The 21,270-nt window shown below is 42.4% G+C and overlaps 1 protein-coding gene across 1 annotated transcript in view; it reads right to left on the bottom strand.

Annotated features, from left to right (window-relative positions):
• The window catches only part of frya (furry homolog a (Drosophila)), a 260,590-nt gene that overhangs the window by 126,855 nt on the left and 112,465 nt on the right, over positions 1 to 21,270 (bottom strand). The window contains exons 22-23 of the mRNA XM_034168395.1: positions 21,070 to 21,259; positions 1,879 to 2,003 (exon numbers count right to left, since the gene is read on the bottom strand). Coding sequence (XP_034024286.1) covers positions 1,879 to 2,003; positions 21,070 to 21,259 — 315 coding nt within the window. The remainder of the gene's footprint in view (positions 1 to 1,878; positions 2,004 to 21,069; positions 21,260 to 21,270) is intronic.

Genomic DNA, 21,270 nt, shown 5'->3' with positions numbered 1-21,270 from the left:
AAATCTGTTTGTGGTTTGTTAGGTTTTAAAATGAGGATGATAGTTGCTAATCTTAGGGTGTCTGGGAGGGTCCCATTTTTGTATGATTCTTTAAACATGTCTAAGAGTGGCTGGGCTACTTTATCTTTGAACATCTTATAGAATTCTACCGGTAGTCCATCTGGCCCCGGTGCTCTGCCGCTGTTCAAACTTCCTATTGCTTCTTTTATATCAGTAATTGTCAATGTCCTGTCCAATATTTCATTATCTTCCTCTGACAGTTTTGGAAATGTAATTTATCCAGGAAGTTGTTTTGGATTTCTTCCTTCACGTTACATTCTGATTTATACAAATGTTCATAAAATGTCCTAAAGCTATCGTTTATTTCTAGAGGGTCACAAGTTAGATCATCCAAGTTTGTTTTTATACTAAGAATTGCTCTGTCTGATTGCATTTTTTTTATCCTCCAGGCTAACAGTTTACTTGCTTTTTCTCCCTGGTCGTAATATGCTTGCTTCGTCCACATTAAACTTTTTGCTACTTTTTCAGTTGTTAGTTTATCATATTTAGTTCTCATAATTCTTAAATTTTGCAGTTTGTCTAGGTCATTAGTGTTATAAAATTCATTTTCTAAAGTTTTAATTTGTTGTTCCATTAATTTAATCTCCATGTTATATTTTTTATTTCTAGTCCCTATGAAACTTATTATTTCACCTCGTATATAGGCTTTAAAAGCTTCCCATCTAATACTAGCGGATGTTTCTTCTTTATTACAGTCAAAATAATTATCTATACATTTTTCTACAAATTTTACGAATACTTCATCTTGTAACAAGAAGGTCTGTAATCTCCATCTTTTTGGACTATACACTATTTTACCCAATTGTATCTTAACAGAAACTGGCGCGTGATCACTCAGTACAATGCTATTATACCAACACTCTTTCACTTGTGGCTCCAAATCTACGGATGTTAAAAAATAATCAATGCGCGAGTGGCTTTTACAGCTGCCTGAAAAACAGGAATATTGAATACTATTTGGATTTCTAATCCTCCATATATCATGTAGTTTTAGATCTTTCATATAGTTATGAAGTATCTTCCTGGTTTTCATATGTGTGCTATCACTTTGGGATGAACGGTCTAAGACTGGGTTGAGAGTGCAATTAAAGTCTCCCCCCATGATACACATTCCATCTGAAGTGGAAATATTAAGAAAAAGATTTTCAAAAAAGGATGGGGAGTCATAGTTGGGGCCATAAATATTTATAAGATTCATCTTTTGAGAGAATATAGTACCTTGTAATATAATATATCTTCCTCCTGGATCAATAATGACCTTGGATTTCTGAAATGGTATTGATTTATGGATCAAAATTAAAACCCATCTGACTGTTTTATTAATGCAGGGAGATTATTCCACAGAACAGGGCACGATAAGAGAAAGCTCTGTGACCCGCAGACTTCTTATTCACCTTAGGGACACAAAGTAGTCCTGCACCCTGAGAACGTAAAGCCCGGGCCGGTACGTAAGGTTTAATTAGGTCAGCTAGGTAGGGAGGTGCCACACCATGAATAATTTTATAGGTTAGTAACAGAACCTTAAAATCTGATCTCACTGGGACAGGAAGCCAGTGAAGAGTTGACATGGTAGAGTTTTATGGGTTTTGCTTACTCAAAAATACAAAACAAAAGTACAACTACATCCAACAGCTAAACCTTCAAAGAAGATGTTGCACCATTATCAGATATTACACCACTGTCTTACCTATACCATATGTTGGCATTTAAAGAAATAAGTTGAATTTAAATGAATTTTTGGTGTCTTTGCTGCATGTACTCAAGCTGTTTGAGCAGAGAAAAAATAAACTCCAAGTTTTACTGTGTTTCTGTGAGTACCTGAATATGAGTGAATTGGTGCGACCAAAACCGAGAACCAATGATTCTGTCAGTTCGATGCTTTCTGCTCTCATCAGTGGGACCAGCTGCTTCAGAAGCCAACCTACAGATGGACTTCCAGCAACCTGAAACATCAAACACTGATGGTTCAAACAGACAAATAATTCACTCCTGTGGCACTAATTCCCCAAGGCTAGCAGTTACACATGTGGTTGTAGACATAAGTTTACATAGATCTTGGCGACCAACACTGAACTTTTTCGGACTGCACATATTCCTTTTTAACAAACAGTGGGCCTCATGCAAAGGAATCTTCATAAACTTCTCTCTAATTTCTCTTTCCTTTTTTAAGTATGATAACCTTGTATGAGCATGCCATGACAGATTCATAAAATCCTCTTAAGGTATGTAAACATGGTGAATTCTGCCTCTGTATGAACTAAACTAAATAAATAAATTAAGAAAAAACAACTACAACCCCTATTCCAATGAAGTTGGGACATAAAGACAAGATATTTAATTCAAACTGATAAACTTTATTGTTTTTGTGCAAATATTTTTTCATTTTGAAATGGATTCCTGCAACACGTTTCAAAAAAGCTGGGACAGTGATATGTTTACCACTGTGTTACATCACCTTTCCTTGTAACAACATTCAATAAGCATTTGTGAACTGAGGATACTAATTGTTGAAGCTTTGAAGGTGGAATTCTTTCCCATTCTTGCTTGATGTACGACTTCAGTTCTTCAACAGTTTGGGGTCTCTGTTGTCGTATTTTGCACTTCATAATGCACCACACATATTTAAATGGGCGACAGGTCTGGATTGCAGGCAGGCCAGTCTAGTACCTGCACTCCTTTACTATGAAGCCACACTGTTGTAACACGTGCAGAATGTGGCTTGGCATTGTCTTGCTGAAATAAGCAGGGACGTCCCTGAAAAAAGACGTTGCTTAGATGGCAGCATGTGTTGCTCCAAAACCTGGATGTACCGTTCAGCATTGATGGTGCCATTACAGATGTGTAAGTTGCCATGCCATGGGCACTAACACACCCCCATACCATCACAGATGCTGGCTTTGGTAACAATCTGGATGGTCTTTTTCCAATTTTGTCCGGAGGACATGACGTCATGATTTCCAAAAACAATTTGAAATGTGGACTCAGACCACAGTACACTTTTCCACTTTGCGTCTGTCCATTGCAAATGCGCTCAAGACCAGAGAAGGCAGCAGCGTTACTGGATGTTGTTGACATATGGCTATTACTTTACATGGTAGAGTTTTAACTTGCATTTATAAATGTAGTGACGAACTGTGTTAACTGACAATCGTCTTCTGAAGTGTTCCTGAGCCCACGCGGTAAGATCCTTTACACCAGTGGTCTCCAAAGTATTCCAGAAGGGCCGAGAGGGTGCAGGTTTTCTTTTCAGCCACTGACTTCAGCAGGTGATTTCACTGATGACTCATCCCACCTGCTCCAATTGATGTTAATCAGTGAAATCACCTGGTGAAGTCAGTGGCTGCAAAGAAAACCTGCACCCTCTTGGCCCTTTCTGGAATAGTTTGGAGACCACTGCTTTACACAATGATGTTGGTTTTTAATGCAGTGCCACCTGGGGGATCGAAGGTCATGGGCATTCAATGTTGGTTTTTCACCTTGCTGCTTACGTGTACAACCCCAATTACAATGAAGTTGGGATGTTGTGTGAAATGTAAATAAAACAGAATCCAATGATTTGCAAATCCTATTCAACCTATATTCAGTTGAATACACCACAAAGACAAGATATTTAATGTTCAAATTGATAAACTTTATTGTTTTTGTGCAAGGGTGATTCTTAGACTATGGGCACTTATTATGTCCTTAGATAATATTGAAAATGAAAAACAGAAAAAAGGGGAAATTTCACACTTTTATAGTTATCTTTACAATGAAAGTGTGTTAAGAAATTTGTTCTAGTAGTCTATGATGACTTTTTTCACCTTTTTTCAGCATCATTATATGCAAATATTGCCGTTTTGTGCTTGTCCCACACCCAGACTTTTGATCTTCAATGATAAAAATGAATGGTAAAGAAACGTTTTTTCTAATGTTTTAAAATATCTCTGAATAAAATATCAGTAAAATAATCAAAACATAATTGGGGTATTCAATGTCATACAACTGTTGTGATTTTTTTAAACAAAATGTAGTTGTCCCACACTATTGCCTTAATTTCCACCACAACACTGTAATGTCCCTTTAAACAGTTTGTATGAAAGATTGTTTGGGTAGTTTCTATGGAGATAAACAGTGACATCAGAGCACATGTATATAGCGCCAAATCACAACAAACAGTTGCCCCAAGGCGCTTTATATTGTAAGGCAATGGTGTGGTGGAAATTATATTTACAAGGCCAATAGTGCCCGTAGTTAAAGAATCACCCACAAATATCTGCTCATTTTGAAATGGGTGTGTGCAACACGTTTCAAAAAGCTGGGACAGGGGCAACAATGCTCAAAAAACACCTGCTTGGAACATTCCACAGGTGAACAGCTTAATTGGAAACAGGTGAGTGTCATGATTGGGTATAAAAGGAGCATCCCCAAAAGCTCAGCTGTTCACAAGCAAAGATCACCACTTTATGAACAACTGCGTGAAAAAATGTAAGCGGCAAGGCCGAAAACCAACACTGAATGCCTGTGACCTTCGATCCCTCAGATGGCACTGTATTAAAACCCAACATCATTGTGTAAAGGATCTTACTGCGTGGGCTCAGGAACACTTCAGAAAAGCACTGTCAGTTAGCACAATTTGTTGCTACATCTACAAGTGCAAGTTAAAACTCTACAATGCAAAGTTAAAGCCATACATCAACAACATCCAGAAATGCCACCGCCTTCTCTGGGCCTGAGCTCATTTGAAATGGACAGACGTAAAGTGAAAAGTGTGTTGTGGTCTGATGAATCCACATTTCAAATTGTTTTTGGAAATCATTGTCATGCTCGGCCCTGGTTCGGGTTTTAGGTCTTAGACCTTGGCGTATTTCTTTTGTGATTTTCTGGTTTTACTTTTCACTAGTTCATACTTTAACAAGTTAGTCTCAGTTTGGTTCTGTTTATTGTTTTGCTTTGTTTATTATTTAGTCACTGTTTTCATTCAGCAACTCATCATTTAGTTTACAGTCATTCAGTTATTTGTTGCTTTCCTTGTGTTACACTTTTGTCACTGGTTCATTCTTTGCTTATCATTTATTGTGCAGTTTGCATTTGTTACTCTGGGTCTTTTATGTTACTTTAGTCTTAGTTTAGTTCTGTTTATCACATTTGTTGTATAATGTTTAGTCACAGGTTTTTGTTATTTATCTTTGGTGTTGCTCATCAGATTATGTTCCATTTGTTATTTATTGCATTTTCTGTTTATCAGTTATCTTGTTTCATTCATTGCACTATGCTGTGTTCACTGGGTTTTGTTTATTTGCGGATTAACCGATAGTTTGTTTTGCCATTTTATTGTATTCACTTTTCTGTACCGTTCAGTTACAGTTCCATTCTAGTTTTAGTTTTAATCATTAGTTTTCTGGATTTCCCCTTTTTGATTTGTTATGGCAGTTCTTAAGTTTGCCCCTTTTGTTTTGTTCACATTCATTTTTGAATACGTCATGTTTCTCAGTTTTTCTGTCACTCACTTCTCTTGTTTTGCACCGCTTTGTTTTGCCCTCTCGCACACTCTTGCCTTTCTTCTCTCCTCTTTGTTCACTTCACCACACCTCTCTCCACACACCTGCTTCACATCAACCTGATTAGTTTGCTCCTCTTTAAAACCCTCACAGTTCTACAGCTCACTGCCTGATTGCTGACTCTGCTCACTTTCTCGCCCTTTGTTCTCGTCCTGTTTTGCTCTTCTGTGTTTTTTGACTTTGCTTGTATACTCCGACCTCCGCCTCGCCGTTGCCCTGTACTCAGCCTGTTTTTTGACTTTGCCTCTGTTTTGCCTATATTACTCCTCAACGCCGGTTTTATGAACTTTGCTTGTTTCTGGACCCTGACCCAGCCTGCATCATGTCTGATACCTCTGCCAGTAAGTCTGACTACCTGTGTACCGAATCCTATGCCTGGTCTTCTGATAAAGCTTTTTATCAATCTAAGCCAACCATGCCTGTGAGTCTGCATTGGTCTCCTCCTGCTTCATGTGTCAAGCCATCACCAGTCCTGACAGAACAATCGGGCCAATACCAGGAGTCTGCAGACTCAGCCCCTGAACTGAATTTGACCATAATTAAAGAGATTTTTGCCAACCTAAATTTTTTTTTTTACTTGTTTCCGCCACACCCACACTCCGAGACAGAAGTTTGACTACTTGGATCAGGCTTGGGAAGTGGTGGAAACGAACACCTGGCTGTATCAATACTTTCCTGAGCTTGAAGAGCTGGGTGACTTATTTGCTGCAGAGAGGCTGCCTGATTGGGTAAAACACCCTGAGTCATACCTGCAATACGTTCACCCACCACAAGACGATGAAGATGACTGGATTGACCTGGAAGGAGAGTCCTTGTCAGAAACTGAGGAATCATCACTCCAGAACAAGGCAGAATTTTTGTTCAAACTTCAGGACTTATTTTTTGAGTACATGGACAGTCCAAGCTAGCAGAGCAAGTGGCACATTCTTTCTACAGTAGATAAACTTCTCCTCGCTGCACCAGAAATGGTTACTGCATTCCCTGAGCTAACCAAAATAAAAGCACTGTTTAAGCAAGGTTACCTACCTACGTCGAGGATCCAATGGACTTCCTGTTTGAAGCAGACATCATTGCTTGTCTTGACACACCTCGCTCCATCACACTGTCAGCTGAAGCGGTAGCTCCTCCCACTTCCTGTCTGCCTCCCACTCCTGCTCCTCGGAGGTTGTCCACAGGAAAGCTGATGGAGAGAAGTCAGTCTGGGGAATTGGACCCACGGCGGGATGCTCCTGCAGAACCCATCCCTTCACGTCAGACTCCTATGCCGGCCCCCCGGAAGCTCCGTGTGCCTCCGTGCCATCCCGCAGCCACCCTGATGTCCACGACAACAAGATCTGAAGCTCCCATGTTTCCAAACCCCTCAGTGCTGACCACGCCTCTCCCAGGCATCGCAGAGTCATCAGGAATGAGTACGCCTCCCCAGAGCACGTCCGTTTCATCCAAGACATCTACTGAGCTCGCGTCGCTGAAACCAGCAGAACAGCTGATGACGTCACACCTCGGCCCACCTCCTGCTACGTCATCAGCCCACCAGCAAACGGCACTGACCAGAGTGGTTATGGCATGCGGCCGAGATGACCGAAGCATGCGCCGCACCTCTACCGGCCGCAAAGTTGGCTGATCCTGACGCCATGCCGGCCTTTCCACGCTCTGCAGCCACATGCTCGATGCCTTCGTCCACCATCATGCCAGCTGATTCTGGCATTGCATCACCACAGTCTGCAAAAGTCCGCACCGCTTCTCAGCCGGCCGCAGCTTCAGTGGATTCCGACGCAGTATATGACGATTCACAATTTGCAACAACACGCCCTGCACCTCTGTCTGCTGCAGAGCCTGCAAACCCTGCTGCCATGATCGCTTCTCCACGCCCATCTGCTAAACAAGCTGTGACAGTTCTGGTGATTGCCGCGTCTCAGTTCCCAGCCCCGTCAGCAGAGACTTCAATGGATCGCTCCACGCAGACAGCCTTTTCTTCGCACCCACCGCTCACACGATCGACGGAGTTCTTCCTAACAATAACAGCCATAATCAACAGAACTGTGAGTTTTCTTACATGTTCTTTTCTGTTCCTACTCTTCCATTTTCCAGGTTCATTAAGGAGACTGTTTTTTGACTTATATCCTGTCACTACAAGGGCATCACATTTTTCTAAGTTGCTACCTGTCAGGATGTCAGTCATTTGTTTCAAAATCTGCTCATTTTTTGTGCCACTCCACAAAGTGTTTTATTGCTGGAAACTAGTGTGTTTTCCAGCTACTTGGAGCTAGCTGCTCCATGCTATAAGATCCTTCTTCAAGCTTGCTGTGTCCTACAAGTTGTTTCAGTTGGGGAGTTTGGTTGGAACCTCAGTTCTCAGTTTTGTCTGGTACTTGCATCGGTCTATTACCCAGTTAACGCCTAGCATGTCATGTGTTCGGTGGTTCCGGGTAGTTTTGCCCCTGGGGCATCGCACGTTCATGGTTTTACTAAGACCTTCCCTCCAGGTCCGTTTGTGTCCAATGTCCCCTTAAAGCCAGTGGTTGCACTTGCCTTGGTTAATGATCCACCGCATATGTTTAATTGGTTGTCATACTTAATGTCTTCTGTTTCTTCTGGTATACTCCCTTCTCATACACTTGGGCCTCCACAGTCCTTGTAGCTTCTCCTTTTGGTGGTTATTTTGCTTTATGATCTTCATTATTTTATGGTAATTTTCTTCTGAATGCTCCCTTCATGATCTTATTGCCTCCCTGAGAATGAGGAAGTGTTGTCCTTCACTCACATCCTGTCTCATCCCAGATCCGGGCCCCGTCTCTGTTCCCATCAGTCCTTCGGGTAGACCTCCTGAGCTATGGTGGGGCCTCAGACCAGTCCCCTGGTGTTTGCTTGTCCCCTGGTCAGCCATAAAGTCACCTGTCTGGTGGCTTTCCTACCTTGAGCTGCCCATTTGGGTCCATGTCTCTTGCCCCACTTATTTTTGTTTGGGGTCCTGCACCGTTTGGTCACCTGGCTTATGGGCATTTTTTAGGGGTCACTACTGGCTTCCCATGGCCTTGGTGTCCACCTCCGGTCCCCCTCCATCCCTCCCATTGTCGGGTGTGTGCAGGGTTGTTTTGGCAGCCCTCAGTGTTGGCTGTCTTGAGGGGGGGTTCTGTCATGCTCGGCCCCGGCTCGGGTTTTAGGTCTTAGCCCTTGGCATATTTCTTTTTTTTCTGGTTTTACTTTTCACTAGTTCATACTTTATCATGTTAGTCTCAGTTTGGTTCTGTTTATTGTTTTGCTTTGTTTATTATTTAGTCACTGTTTTCATTCAGCACCTCATCATTTAGTTTGCAGTCATTCAGTTATTTGTTGCTTTTCCTTGTGTTACACTTTCTTCACTGGTTCATTCTTTGCTTGTATTCACTTTTCTGTACCGTTCAGTTACAGTTCCATTCTAGTTTTAGTTTTAATCGTTAGTTTTCTGGTTTTCCTCTTTTTGATTTTTTTATGGCAGTTCTTAAGTTTGCCCCTTTTGTTTTGTTCACATTCATTTTTGAACACGTCATGTTTCTCAGTTTTTCTGTCACTCACTTCTCTTGTTTTGCACCGCTTTGTTTTGTCATGGGAGTTCGCCCAATCAGTCCACATGTATTTTGTGGATCTGGAGAAGGCGTTCGACTGTGTCCCTCGGGGCACCCTGTGGGGAGTGCTCCGGGAGTACAGGGTCCGGGGTCCTTTGCTAAGGGCTATCCGGTCCCTGTACGACCGCAGCAGGAGCTTGGTTCGCATTGCCGGTAGTAAGTCAAACCTGTTTCCAGTGCATGTTGGCCTCCGCCAGGGCTGCCCTTTGTTACCGGTTCTGTTCATTATTTTTATGGACAGAATTTCTAGGCGCAGCCAGGGTGTAGAGGGGATCTGGTTTGGGAACCACAGAATCTCGTCTCTGCTGTTTGTGGACGATGTGGTTCTGTTGGCTTCGTCAAATCAGGACCTTCAGCGTGCACTGGGGCAGCCGAGTGTGAAGCATCTGGGATGAAAATCAGCACCTCCAAATCCGAGGCCATGGTTCTCGACCGGAAAAAGGTGCTTTGCCCTCTTCAGGTCGGTGGAGTGTCCTTGCCTCAAGTGGAGGAGTTTAAGTATCTCGGGGTCTTGTTCACGAGTGAGGGACGGATGGAGCGTGAGATAGATAGACGGATCGGTGCAGCATCTGCAGTGATGCGGTCCCTGTATCGGATCGTCGTGGTGAAGAGAGAGCTGAGTAGGGGGGCAAAGCTCTCAATTTACCGATCGATCTACATTCCGATCCTCACCTATGGTCATGAGATTTGGCTCATGACCGAAAGAACGAGATCACGAGTACAAGCGGCCGAGATGAGTTTCCTCCGCAGGGTGGCTGGGCGCTCCCATAGAGATAGGGTGAGGAGCTCGGAGTCGAGCCGCTGCTCCTCCATGTCGAAAGGAGTCAGTTGAGGTGGCTGGGGCATCTTTTCCGGATGCCCCCTGGACGCCTCACTGGAGAGGTGTTCCGGGCACGTCCCATTGGGAGGAGGCCCCGGGGAAGACCCAGGACACGCTGGAGGGACTACATCTCTCGGCTGGCTTGGGAACACCTTGGGGTTCCCGCGGAGGAGCTGGGGGAGGTGTGTGTGGATCGGGAGGTCTGGGCGGCTTTGCTTGAGCTGCTGCCCCCGCGACCCGACTCCGGATAAAGCGGAAGAAAATGGATGGACGGATGTTTTGCCCTCTCGCACACTCTTGCCTTTCTTCTCTCCTCTTTGTTCACTTCACCACACCTCTCTCCACACACCTGCTTCACATCAACCTGATTAGTTTGCTCCTCTTTAAAACCCTCACAGTTCTACAGCTCACTGCCCGATTGTTGACTCTGCTCACTTTCTCGCCTTTTGTTCTCGTCCTGTTTTGCTCTTCTGTGTTTTTTGACCTTGCTTGTATACTCCGACCTCCACCTCGCCGTTGCCCTGTACTCAGCCTGTTTTTTTACTCTGCATCTGTTTTCCTATATTACTCCTCAATGCCGGTTGTATGAACTTTGCTTGTTTCTGGACCCTGACCCAGCCTGCATCATGTCTGATACCTCTGCCAGTAAGTTTGACTATCTGTGTACCGAATCCTATGCCTGGTCTTCTGATAAAGCTTTTTATCTATCTAAGCCAGCCATGCCTGTGAGTCTGCATTGGTCTCCTACTGCTTCATGTGTCAAGCCATCACCAGTCCTGACAATCATGGACATTGTGTCCTCCAGACAAAAGAGGAAAAAGGCCATCCAGATTGTTACCAGCGCAAAGTTCAAAAGCCAGCATCTGTGATGGTATGTGCCCATGGTATGGACAACTTACACATCTGTGATGGCATCATCAATGCTGAAAGGTACATCCAAGTTTTGGAGCAACACATACTGCCATCCAAGCAACGTCTTTTTTAGGGACATCCCTGCTTATTTCAGCAAGACAATGCCAAGCCTCATTCTGTACGTGTTACAACAGCATGACTTCATAGTGCGGGTACTAGACTGGCCTGCCTGCAGTCCAGACCTGTCGTCCACTGATAATGTGTGGCGCATTATGAAGCGCAAAATATGACAACAGAGACCCCGGACTGTTGACTATCTGAAGTCATAGATCAAGCAAGAATGGGAAAGAATTCCACCTTTAAAGCTTCAACAATTAGTGTCCTCAGTTCACAAATGCTTATTGAATGTTGTTACAAGGAAAGGTGATATAACACAGTGGTAAACATACCACTATCCCAGCTTTTTCAAACATGTTGTAGACATCCATTTCAAAATGAGCAAATATTTGCACAAAAACAATAAAGTTTATCAGTTTGAACATTAAATATCTTGTCTTTGTGGTGTATTCAATTGAATATAGGGTGAAGAGGATTTGCAAATCATTGTGTTCTGTTTTTATTTACATTTTACACATTGTCGCAACTTCATGGGACTTGGGGTTGCAGAAAGTTCTCCAGATTCTCTGAATCTTCTGATTATATTATGGACTGTAGATGATGGAATTCCTAAATTCCTTGCAATTGAATGTTGAGAAACATTGTTCTTAAACTGTTGGACTATTTTTTTTTACGCAGTTGTTCACAAAGTGGTGATCCTTGCCCCATCTTTGCTTGTGAACAGCTGAGCTTTTTGGGGATGCTCTTTTAATACCCAGTCATGACACTCACCTGTTTCCAATTAGCTTAATCACCTGTGGAATGTTCCAAGCAGGAGTTCTTTGAGTATTCATCAACTTTCCCAGTCTTTTGTTGCCCCTGTCCCAGCTTTTTACCTCCGCCAAGGAGGTTATGTTTTCGGTCGCGTTTGTTTGTTTGTTTGTTTGTTTGTTTGTTTGTCTGTCTGTCAGCAGGATAACTCAAAAGGCTTTGAACAGATTTTGATGAACTTTTGTGGAGTGGTTGGAAATGACAAGAGGAACAAGTGATTAAATTTTAGTGGTGATCCGGCTCACGATCCAGATCCCGATGCTAACGCGTTAGCATGTCTATGGCATTTTCAATATTAAAAGTTAGCATTAAGCAGTTGCAGCTGTCATCACGTTCGGGTGCATTTGTTTTCAAATTGTAGTATTTCTTAAATTTATTTTTGTTTATATATTAATAATCTAATGATTATTATATACAATTTTAGAGAAAGAGACTATATATATATATATATATATATATATATATATATATATATATATATATATATATAAATTCTTGCCTCTACTGGTGGTTGGCTCTCACTGCGGTATTGTATCACTTCCTGTTCCGGAGCACAGTGGTGTTTTGCTGTATCTGTTAGCTGTTTAATCTGCGCAGTTTGATCTAGTTAACTAGATAACGATTTGTTTCACAGTGTAATCTTCACGTGCCTTAACTAAAGCACTCCTGCAGAATCACCTCTAAATTATTTACACATTATTCACTTTGTGTGTTTTTAGGAATCCACTAGCTTAGAGCAGATACTAGCTCTTAGCCGATTTAGCATGGCGGCTTCTCCTGTCTCTCCTGCACTTTTCTGCTCTGGGTGTGAAATGTTTAGTTATTCCTTGGCCTCCTTTAGCAGTAATGGTTCTTGTAATAAGTGTAGCTTATTCGTAGCTTTGGAGGCCAGGCTGGGCGAATTGGAGACTCGGCTCCGCACCGTGGAAAATTCTACAGCTAGCCAGGCCCCTGTAGTCGGTGCGGACCAAGGTAGTTTAGCCGCCGTTAGTTCCCTTCCAGCAGATCCCGAGCAGCCGGGAAAGCAGGCCGACTGGATGACTGTGAGGAAGAAGCATAGTTCTAAACAGAAGCCCCGTGTACACCGCCAACCCGTTCACATTTCTAACCATTTTTCCCCACTCGGCGACACACCCACCGAGGATCAAACTCTGGTTATTGGCGACTCTGTTTTGAGAAATGTGAAGTTAGCGACACCAGCAACCATAGTCAATTGTCTTCCGGGGGCCAGAGCAGGCTACATTGAAGGAAATTTGAAACTGCTGGCTAAGGCTAAGCGTAAATTTGGTAAGATTGTAATTCACGTCAGCAGTAATGACACCCGGTTACGCCAATCGGAGGTCACTAAAATTAACATTGAATCGGTGTGTAACTTTGCAAAAACAATGTCGGACTCTGTAGTTTTCTCTGGGCCCCTCCCAAATTGGTGACATGTTTAGCCGCATGTTCTCCTTGAATTGCTGGCTGTCTGAGTGGTGTCCAAAAAATGAGGTGGGCTTCATAGATAATTGGCAAAGCTTCTGGGGAAAACCTGGTCTTGTTAGGAGAGACGGCATCCATCCCACTTTGGATGGAGCAGCTCTCATTTCTAGAAATCTGGACAATTTTCTTAAATCCTCCAAACCGTGACTATCCAGGGTTGGGACCAGGAAGCAGAGTTGTAGTTTTACACACCTCTCTGCAGCTTCTCTCCCCTTGCCATCCCCTCATTACCTCATCCCCGTAGAGATGGTGCCTGCTCCCAGACCACCAATAACCAGTAAAAATCTATTTAAGCATAAAAATTCAAAAAGAAAAAATAATATAGCACCTTCAACTGCACCACAGACTAAAACAGTTACATGTGGTCTATTAAACATTAGGTCTGTCTCTTCTAAGTCCCTGTTAGTAAATGATATAATAATTGATCAACATATTGATTTATTCTGCCTTACAGAAACCTGGTTACAGCAGGATGAATATGTTAGTTTAAATGAGTCAACACCCCCGAGTCACACTAACTGCCAGAATGCTCGTAGCACGGGCCGAGGCAGAGGATTAGCAGCAATCTTCCATTCCAACTTATTAATTAATCAAAAACCCAGACAGAGCTTTAATTCATTTGAAAGCTTGACTCTTAGTCTTGTCCATCCAAATTGGAAGTCCCAAAAACCAGTTTTATTTGTTATCTATCGTCCACCTGGTCGTTACTGTGAGTTTCTCTGTGAATTTTCAGACCTTTTGTCTGACTTAGTGCTTAGCTCAGATAAGATAATTATAGTGGGCGATTTTAACATCCACACAGATGCTGAGAATGACAGCCTCAACACTGCATTTAATCTATTATTAGACTCAATTGGCTTTGCTCAAAATGTAAATGAGTCCACCCACCACTTAAATCATATCTTAGATCTTGTTCTGACTTATGGTATGGAAATTGAAGACTTAACAGTATTCCCTGAAAACTCCCTTCTGTCTGATCATTTATTAATAACATTTACATTTACTCTGATGGACTACCCAGCAGTGGGGAATACGTTTCATTACACTAGAAGTCTTTCAGAAAGCGCTGTAACTAGGTTTAAGGATATGATTCCTTCTTTATGTTCTCTAATGCCATATACCAACACAGTGCAGAGTAGCTACCTAAACTCTGTAAGTGAGATAGAGTATCTCGTCAGTAGTTTTACATCCTCATTGAAGACAACTTTGGATGCTGTAGCTCCTCTGAAAAAGAGAGCTTTAAATCAGAAGTGCCTGACTCCGTGGTATAACTCACAAACTCGCAGCTTAAAGCAGATAACCCATAAGTTGGAGAGGAAATGGCATCTCACTAATTTAGAAGATCTTCACTTAGCCTGGAAAAAGAGTCTGTTGCTCTATAAAAAAGCCCTCCGTAAAGCTAGGACATCTTACTACTCATCACTAATTGAAGAAAATAAGAACAACCCCAGGTTTCTTTTCAGCACTGTAGCCAGGCTGACAAAGAGTTAGAGCTCTACTGAGCCGAGTATTCCTTTAACTTTAACTAGTAATGACTTCATGACTTTCTTTGCTAATAAAATTTTAACTATTAGAGAAAAAATTACTCATAACCATCCCAAAGACATATCGTTATCTTTGGCTGCTTTCAGTGATGCCGGTATTTGGTTAGACTCTTTCTCTCCGATTGTTCTGTCTGAGTTATTTTCATTAGTTACTTCCTCCAAACCATCAACATGTCTATTAGACCCCATTCCTACCAGGCTGCTCAAGGAAGCCCTACCATTAATTAATGCTTTGATCTTAAATATGATCAATCTATCTTTATTAGTTGGCTATGTACCACAGGCTTTTAAGGTGGCAGTAATTAAACCATTACTTAAAAAGCCATCACTTGACCCAGCTATCTTAGCTAATTATAGGCCAATCTCCAACCTTCCTTTTCTCTCAAAAATTCTTGAAAGGGTAGTTGTAAAACAGCTAACTGATCATCTGCAGAGGAACGGTCTATTTGAAGAGTTTCAGTCAGGTTTTCTGAATTCATCATAGTACAGAAACAGCATTAGTGAAGGTTACAAATGATCTTCTTATGGCCTCAGACAGTGGACTCATCTCTGTGCTTGTTCTGTTAGACCTCAGTGCTGCTTTTGATACTGTTGACCATAAAATTTTATTACAGAGATTAGAGCATGCCATAGGTATTAAAGGCACTGCGCTGCGGTGGTTTGAATCATATTTATCTAATAGATTACAATTTGTTCATGTAAATGGGGAATCTTCTTCACAGACTAAGGTTAATTATGGAGTTCCACAAGGTTCTGTGCTAGGACCAATTTTATTCACTTTATACATGTTTCCCTTAGACAGTATTATTAGACGGCATTGCTTAAATTTTCATTGTTACGCAGATGATACCCAGCTTTATCTATCCATGAAGCCAGAGGACACACACCAATTAGCTAAACTGCAGGATTGTCTTACAGACATAAAGACATGGATGACCTCTAGCAGAAAGATGTACGGAGTGCACAGGTGTGTATATGCACACATATTTGCACTCAAGCAAAACAGGAGCAGCCAAAAGAAACAAACAAACACAACTGCACACTCACCTGTGGGCAAAATCCTCTCAGCTTCCCATTTAGTCTGTACTTTGTGTGAGAGATGTATGTTTCAATAGGAGCTACTGAAAGAAAAAAGAAGCTGTGCACCTTTAAAGGGGTTGACATCCAAGGTGCACACATGAACGTGTCCATGGAGTGTTGGAATGGTCAGAATAGAGAAAACAGAAATGCATCAGAAGTCTTTATGTGTGTATTTATTTTTCAGTTATAAGTTATATGTGTTCGGTCCCACACTTTAATTTTAGGGCCCTGTCCCACTGGCGTTTAGGAGGATTTGCGGATGGAATGCGCACAAAAGTGGCCCACATTCGCCAAATAACCGTGTAACATTCCTGTATGAGTCGGCAGCCATCCGAACACGTCCGTGATCATCCGCAGAGGCACGCATGTCCGCAGCCAGGATTTTTGAGCGGCTCAAAAATCCTGCTGCGGATGAGATCCGCATCACTGCCTGAACACATACTGAAGACATTCGCAGGACATACACAACCAACGCGCTGCATATCCCCTGTCATCCGCTGATATCCACAACCGACGGGTTGGCGCGGCTTGGCGGCAGACCGGGACAACGTGCAAAACAGATATGACGCGTGCCCAGCACGGCCACATCACAGTCGCAAACATTTGTCATTTCCACCCACCTTTGTTGCGGACGCTCAGCTTTTGTCTCCTCATTTCATGCACAAATCCTCCTAAACGCCAGTGGCCAGGGCCCTTACAATTAGTTAAATACGTAAAATAATTTTGGCAGCGCTTATGACCAATCAAGGTGCTGGCTCACATGCACCTTTCTCTCTGAGCAAACAAAATCTATGCTGTGCTAAAAAAAAAATGTATTTTTGTATTTGTTATTATCCACACACCACTCAATAATAACACTCAGTATGTAGGGTGTTATTTTATATCTCAGGTCTCTTTGAATACTTTGCAACTTGACACAGTGCAGATGATTATCATATGTACATGAACTAATCAACTACGGGAAATAATTGTATCTTGAGTGCACACAGTTAAATTTTTGTGCTCAATAACGTGGCCTCATTACATACGAGGTCTGTGAGAAAAGTATCCGACCTTATTATTTTTTTAAAAAACCATATGGATTTGAATCACGTGTGATTATATCAGCCAAGCTCATGGGCATGCAAGAGTTTTTTCATGCCTGTTGGTGACGTCATTCGCCTGTGAGCATGCCTTGTGGAAGGAGTGGTCCAGCCCCCTCGTCGGAATTCCTTTGTCTGAGAAGTTGCTGAGAGACTGGCGCTGTGCTTGATCAAAATTTTTTCAAAAACTGTGAGGCACATCCGAGTGGACACCATTCGAGAAATTCAGCTGGTTTTCAGTGAAAATTTTAACGGCTGATGAGAGATTTTGGATTGTTTCTATCGCTGTAAGGACTTCCCATGGAGTGGGAGGTCGCACAGTGCTCCGAGGCGACGTCGTCATCCTGCTTCAAGCTGAAAACCTCCAAATTTAAGCCTCTGTTGACCCAGGACGTCGTGAGAGCCGACGCGCCAGTCCGTCCGCACGTCTTTCATTAAAAAAAATCTCCTTTAACAGTGGAATGTCCGGATAAACTGCTGATTCCGACCTCTTCTGAAAAGTTCTCTGTTTTCTCACGCATGCGCACGAGGGTTCAAGCTTGGCTGATGTAATCACACGTGATTCAAATCCATATAGTTTTAAAAAAAAATAAAACTGTTGGTTTCTTTTCTAATACACCTCGTACGAGGTCTGTCAATAAAGTAACGGTCCTTTTTATTTTTTTCAAAAACTATATGGATTTCATTCATATGTTTTTATGTCAGACATGCTTGGACCTTATTCTCTGTGAAGCCCGTAAAATTTTCACCGAAAGCCAGATAAATTTTTCGAATGGTTTCCAGGTGCCAGTCTCTAACAGCTTCTGAAAAAATTCTGATGGAAAAAAGTCCTTTTCATTCCACCATTTCCAGACAATGAAAATCCGACGAGGGGGCGGGACCACTCCTTCCCAAGGCGTGCTCACAGGCGAATGACGTCACCGACAGGCGTGGAAAAACTCACGCATGCGCACGAGGGTTCAAGCATGTCTGATGTAAAAACATATGAATGAAATCCATGTAGTTTTTGAAAAAAATAAAAAGGACCGTTACTTTATTGACAGACCTCGTATTTATTTCTCTCTCATTCAAGCTCTGTTTTGACTGATTTCAACACAGATGGAAAAACCTGCAGAGCACTGTGCATCTCCTGCTTCTCCTTTAATCTGTGGACAGTGGCACATACTGGAATGTGCACACTGTGTTCTGGATTTCTTCTGAAATATGCTCCTGCATTACATTGAAATGGTACTGTGTTACATCGAGCGGACTGTATCATTGTGAGCAGATCGTATCATTGTGTAGTGTGTGGATGGCTTAAATCCATCAATTTCTGTAATCTATTGGAATCATTCATGCTATTTAAATCATCTAGTGTATATCATCTGGTTTCCCACTCAAGATCTGATGCTGTTTTTATTATTACCCCATGGGGTGGTGAAACAGGGTATTATAATTGGTCCTGTGTATGTGTCTGTCTGTGAAAACAATAATTCAAAAATAGCCAGATGGATTTTCACCAAACTTTGTTGGAAAATTACTTGACCAGACATATTGACATGATTAGCTTCAGGACAGGATCTGACAAAAGTCAAGATTAACAAAAACGTGGTGTGAAAAGCATATTTTCTGTTCTCCAAAACCAATAGGGCTACAGAGATAATCTAAAGTATATATTTATCAGCAAAAACAAATTGTGATTGACTGATGTAAGTAGTGTAACAAGGAAGTCATAAAAAGAAGTGATGTTTGTTCAGAGCATGCAGGATTTGCCTCAGTCATCTGATGCCTTTCATTTTTAAATTAACTTACTAGCGTGTTGAGCCACAGGCTCTAAATTGGGTAAAAAGTAAGCCCCTTCGGCTGCTCCCTTGTTTGCACTCGGGGTCACCACAGCAAATCCAAGGTGGATCTGCATGTTGAACTGGCACAGGTTTTACGCCGGATGCCCTTCCTGATGCAACTCCACATTACATGGAGAAATGTGGCAGGGGTGGGATTTGAACCTGGAACCTTCTGCACTGAAACCAAGCGCATTAACCACTTGGCCACCACCCCCTATGCTCTACATTGAGTACTGTTTATAAAATAGGTAGTTGACATTTTTCAAGGGTAGTAATAAATTATGTAAAGTCTCAATAATGATTTGGAATGGCGTGTGAGTCCAGAATGTAATGATCAACATCCATTGTTCACTGTTGTTATGTAATATCTGTAATTTATCCAAAAAATATTAGTCCTATCAATGTTCCATTTTGGGGGCATTGTTGTGAAAGTGTAGGTACACGGACCCACAACAGGGGGCGCAATGAACGGACAATGGAGAAAGGTGAATAACAAGTTTTACTGTTGTGAAAAGAGCACAACCAATACAACAATTAATAATTTGGAGTTTGAAGCCGAAATCTGCTGGTGTCGTGTGGGCAGGCTCGAAGGTAGGAGGCGTCCGTCCTAGTCGAACCGGAACTCCTGCAAACACCCAGATTTCCTCTGCCACCGAACCCCAGAAGTACTGGAACCGCCAAGTCCCGAATTCCCAGGTGGCCACTGCCTCCGCTCGTCGGATCCGGTACTGCTGGCGGGAAAGAGCACAAACACACAGGTATGGATGCGACAGCACCCAGTAGACGGAGAGGGGAGAAGCCGCCTCCACCTCTTGTTACAATGAAGCAGGAAAGGTGAGTACTTATCCAAGCAAGTAGCTTTCTGTAGTCAGCTGTCCTGAAAAGGTTTACCAAGGTTTATCAGAGTCTTCAATATGAGCTTGCAGAGAAGGTTACCTTAATCTCAAGGCGATATCTCGGCACTGAGGTGGAGACGCTGTCCTGCTGATATACCTCCGTCCTGAGTGCAGTCAGCTGTGTCCAGTAATGGGTGACAGCTGTCACCCTGGCAGCCCTCGTCGGCGGCAGCGCCCTCTGGTGCCTGGAGCCCGCACTCCAGGCAGGGCGCCCTCTGGTGGTGGTGGGCCAGCAGTACCTCCTCTTCAGCGGCCCACACAACAGGCATTCATCCTTGACCCAAAATACATAAGCATACCAAACGACAAATGTCAGCTCTCCCCAGTTTCTCTGTGTTCAAAGGTAAACACATGCATGCATGCACATACACAGAGGCCACTTCGTTTTTAATATATAGATGATTTACCACCCCCTGCTGAAATGGAGTGTGAGTCCAGAATGTAATTATCAACGTCCATTGTTCACTGTTGTTAGCTAATATGTGTAGTTTCTCTAAAAATATAAGTCCTACCAACGTTCCGCTTTGGCGGTGTTCATCATTCACCTAAAAAAAAAAAATAAGCATACCGAATGGAAAATGTTAGTGCTCCACATTTTCTCCGTGATCAAAGGTACACAGATGCATGCATGCACACACACATACATGTACACAGAGGCCACTTCACTTTTAATATATAGACCATTTACTGCCCCCTGCTGGAATGGCGTGTGAGTCTAGAATGTAATTATCAACGTCCATTGTTCACTGTCATTAGCTAATATCTGTAGTTTCTCCAAAAAAAAATATTAGTCCTATCAATGTTCCGTTTCGGCGGCGTTCATCTTTGACCCAAAATACATAAGCATACCAAACGGAAAATGTCACCTCTCCCCAGTTATTCCATGATTGAAGCCACACACATGCACACATATACAGATGCCACTTGGTTTTTATGTATAGACACCCAATTAAAGCATTCTGACTGACTGAAGACATATCATGTTTGCTGAAATGTGCATTTGGTGCAAATTGAGTTTGAAAAGTCAGTAGTCAAATCTGTCATACTGAATAAAACGGAATAAATCTATTTTGTTACCATTATTTTAAAATAACATTACGTACATGAAAATAAAGTAAACATTATAACTGACATACACATATAGTATGATAAAATGGAATACGTGCAGAAGGAGGAAGCTTTTAGTCACCATGTATGTAAACTTATGTCTGAAACAGCATCAGCTTGAAATTCCACTCATGGATTCCAGCGTAATGTGATGCTTTCAGTTTGTATGTCAACAGCATTTGAATGAACACCTGAGCTTGAGGAGACAAAGCACTCTGGGAATTAATGAGGCCAAACGCCAGAGAAGCAGCTACCTTGTTATCATAGCTGACAGTGCTATCAGTTGTAGCGGCCGTGATCTCAGGCGTTGATACTCTCAAATGACCGGGGCTCATGATGCTGGGCTTGGCCACACCAAAGCAAAGGATGAGGTAGTTTCTCCACAGGGTCAAGTAATTGTCCCCACTGCCAGATATGTTGGTCTTCTTTGCATTCACTGGGTTACTGGAAAATCA

The sequence above is a fragment of the Thalassophryne amazonica genome, chromosome 4 (genome assembly GCF_902500255.1).
Source record: "Thalassophryne amazonica chromosome 4, fThaAma1.1, whole genome shotgun sequence".
In the NCBI taxonomy this organism is placed as follows: Eukaryota; Metazoa; Chordata; class Actinopteri; order Batrachoidiformes; family Batrachoididae; genus Thalassophryne; species Thalassophryne amazonica.
The sequence above is the reverse complement of the archived record's forward strand: the minus strand, read 5'-3'. Positions and strand labels throughout refer to the sequence as shown.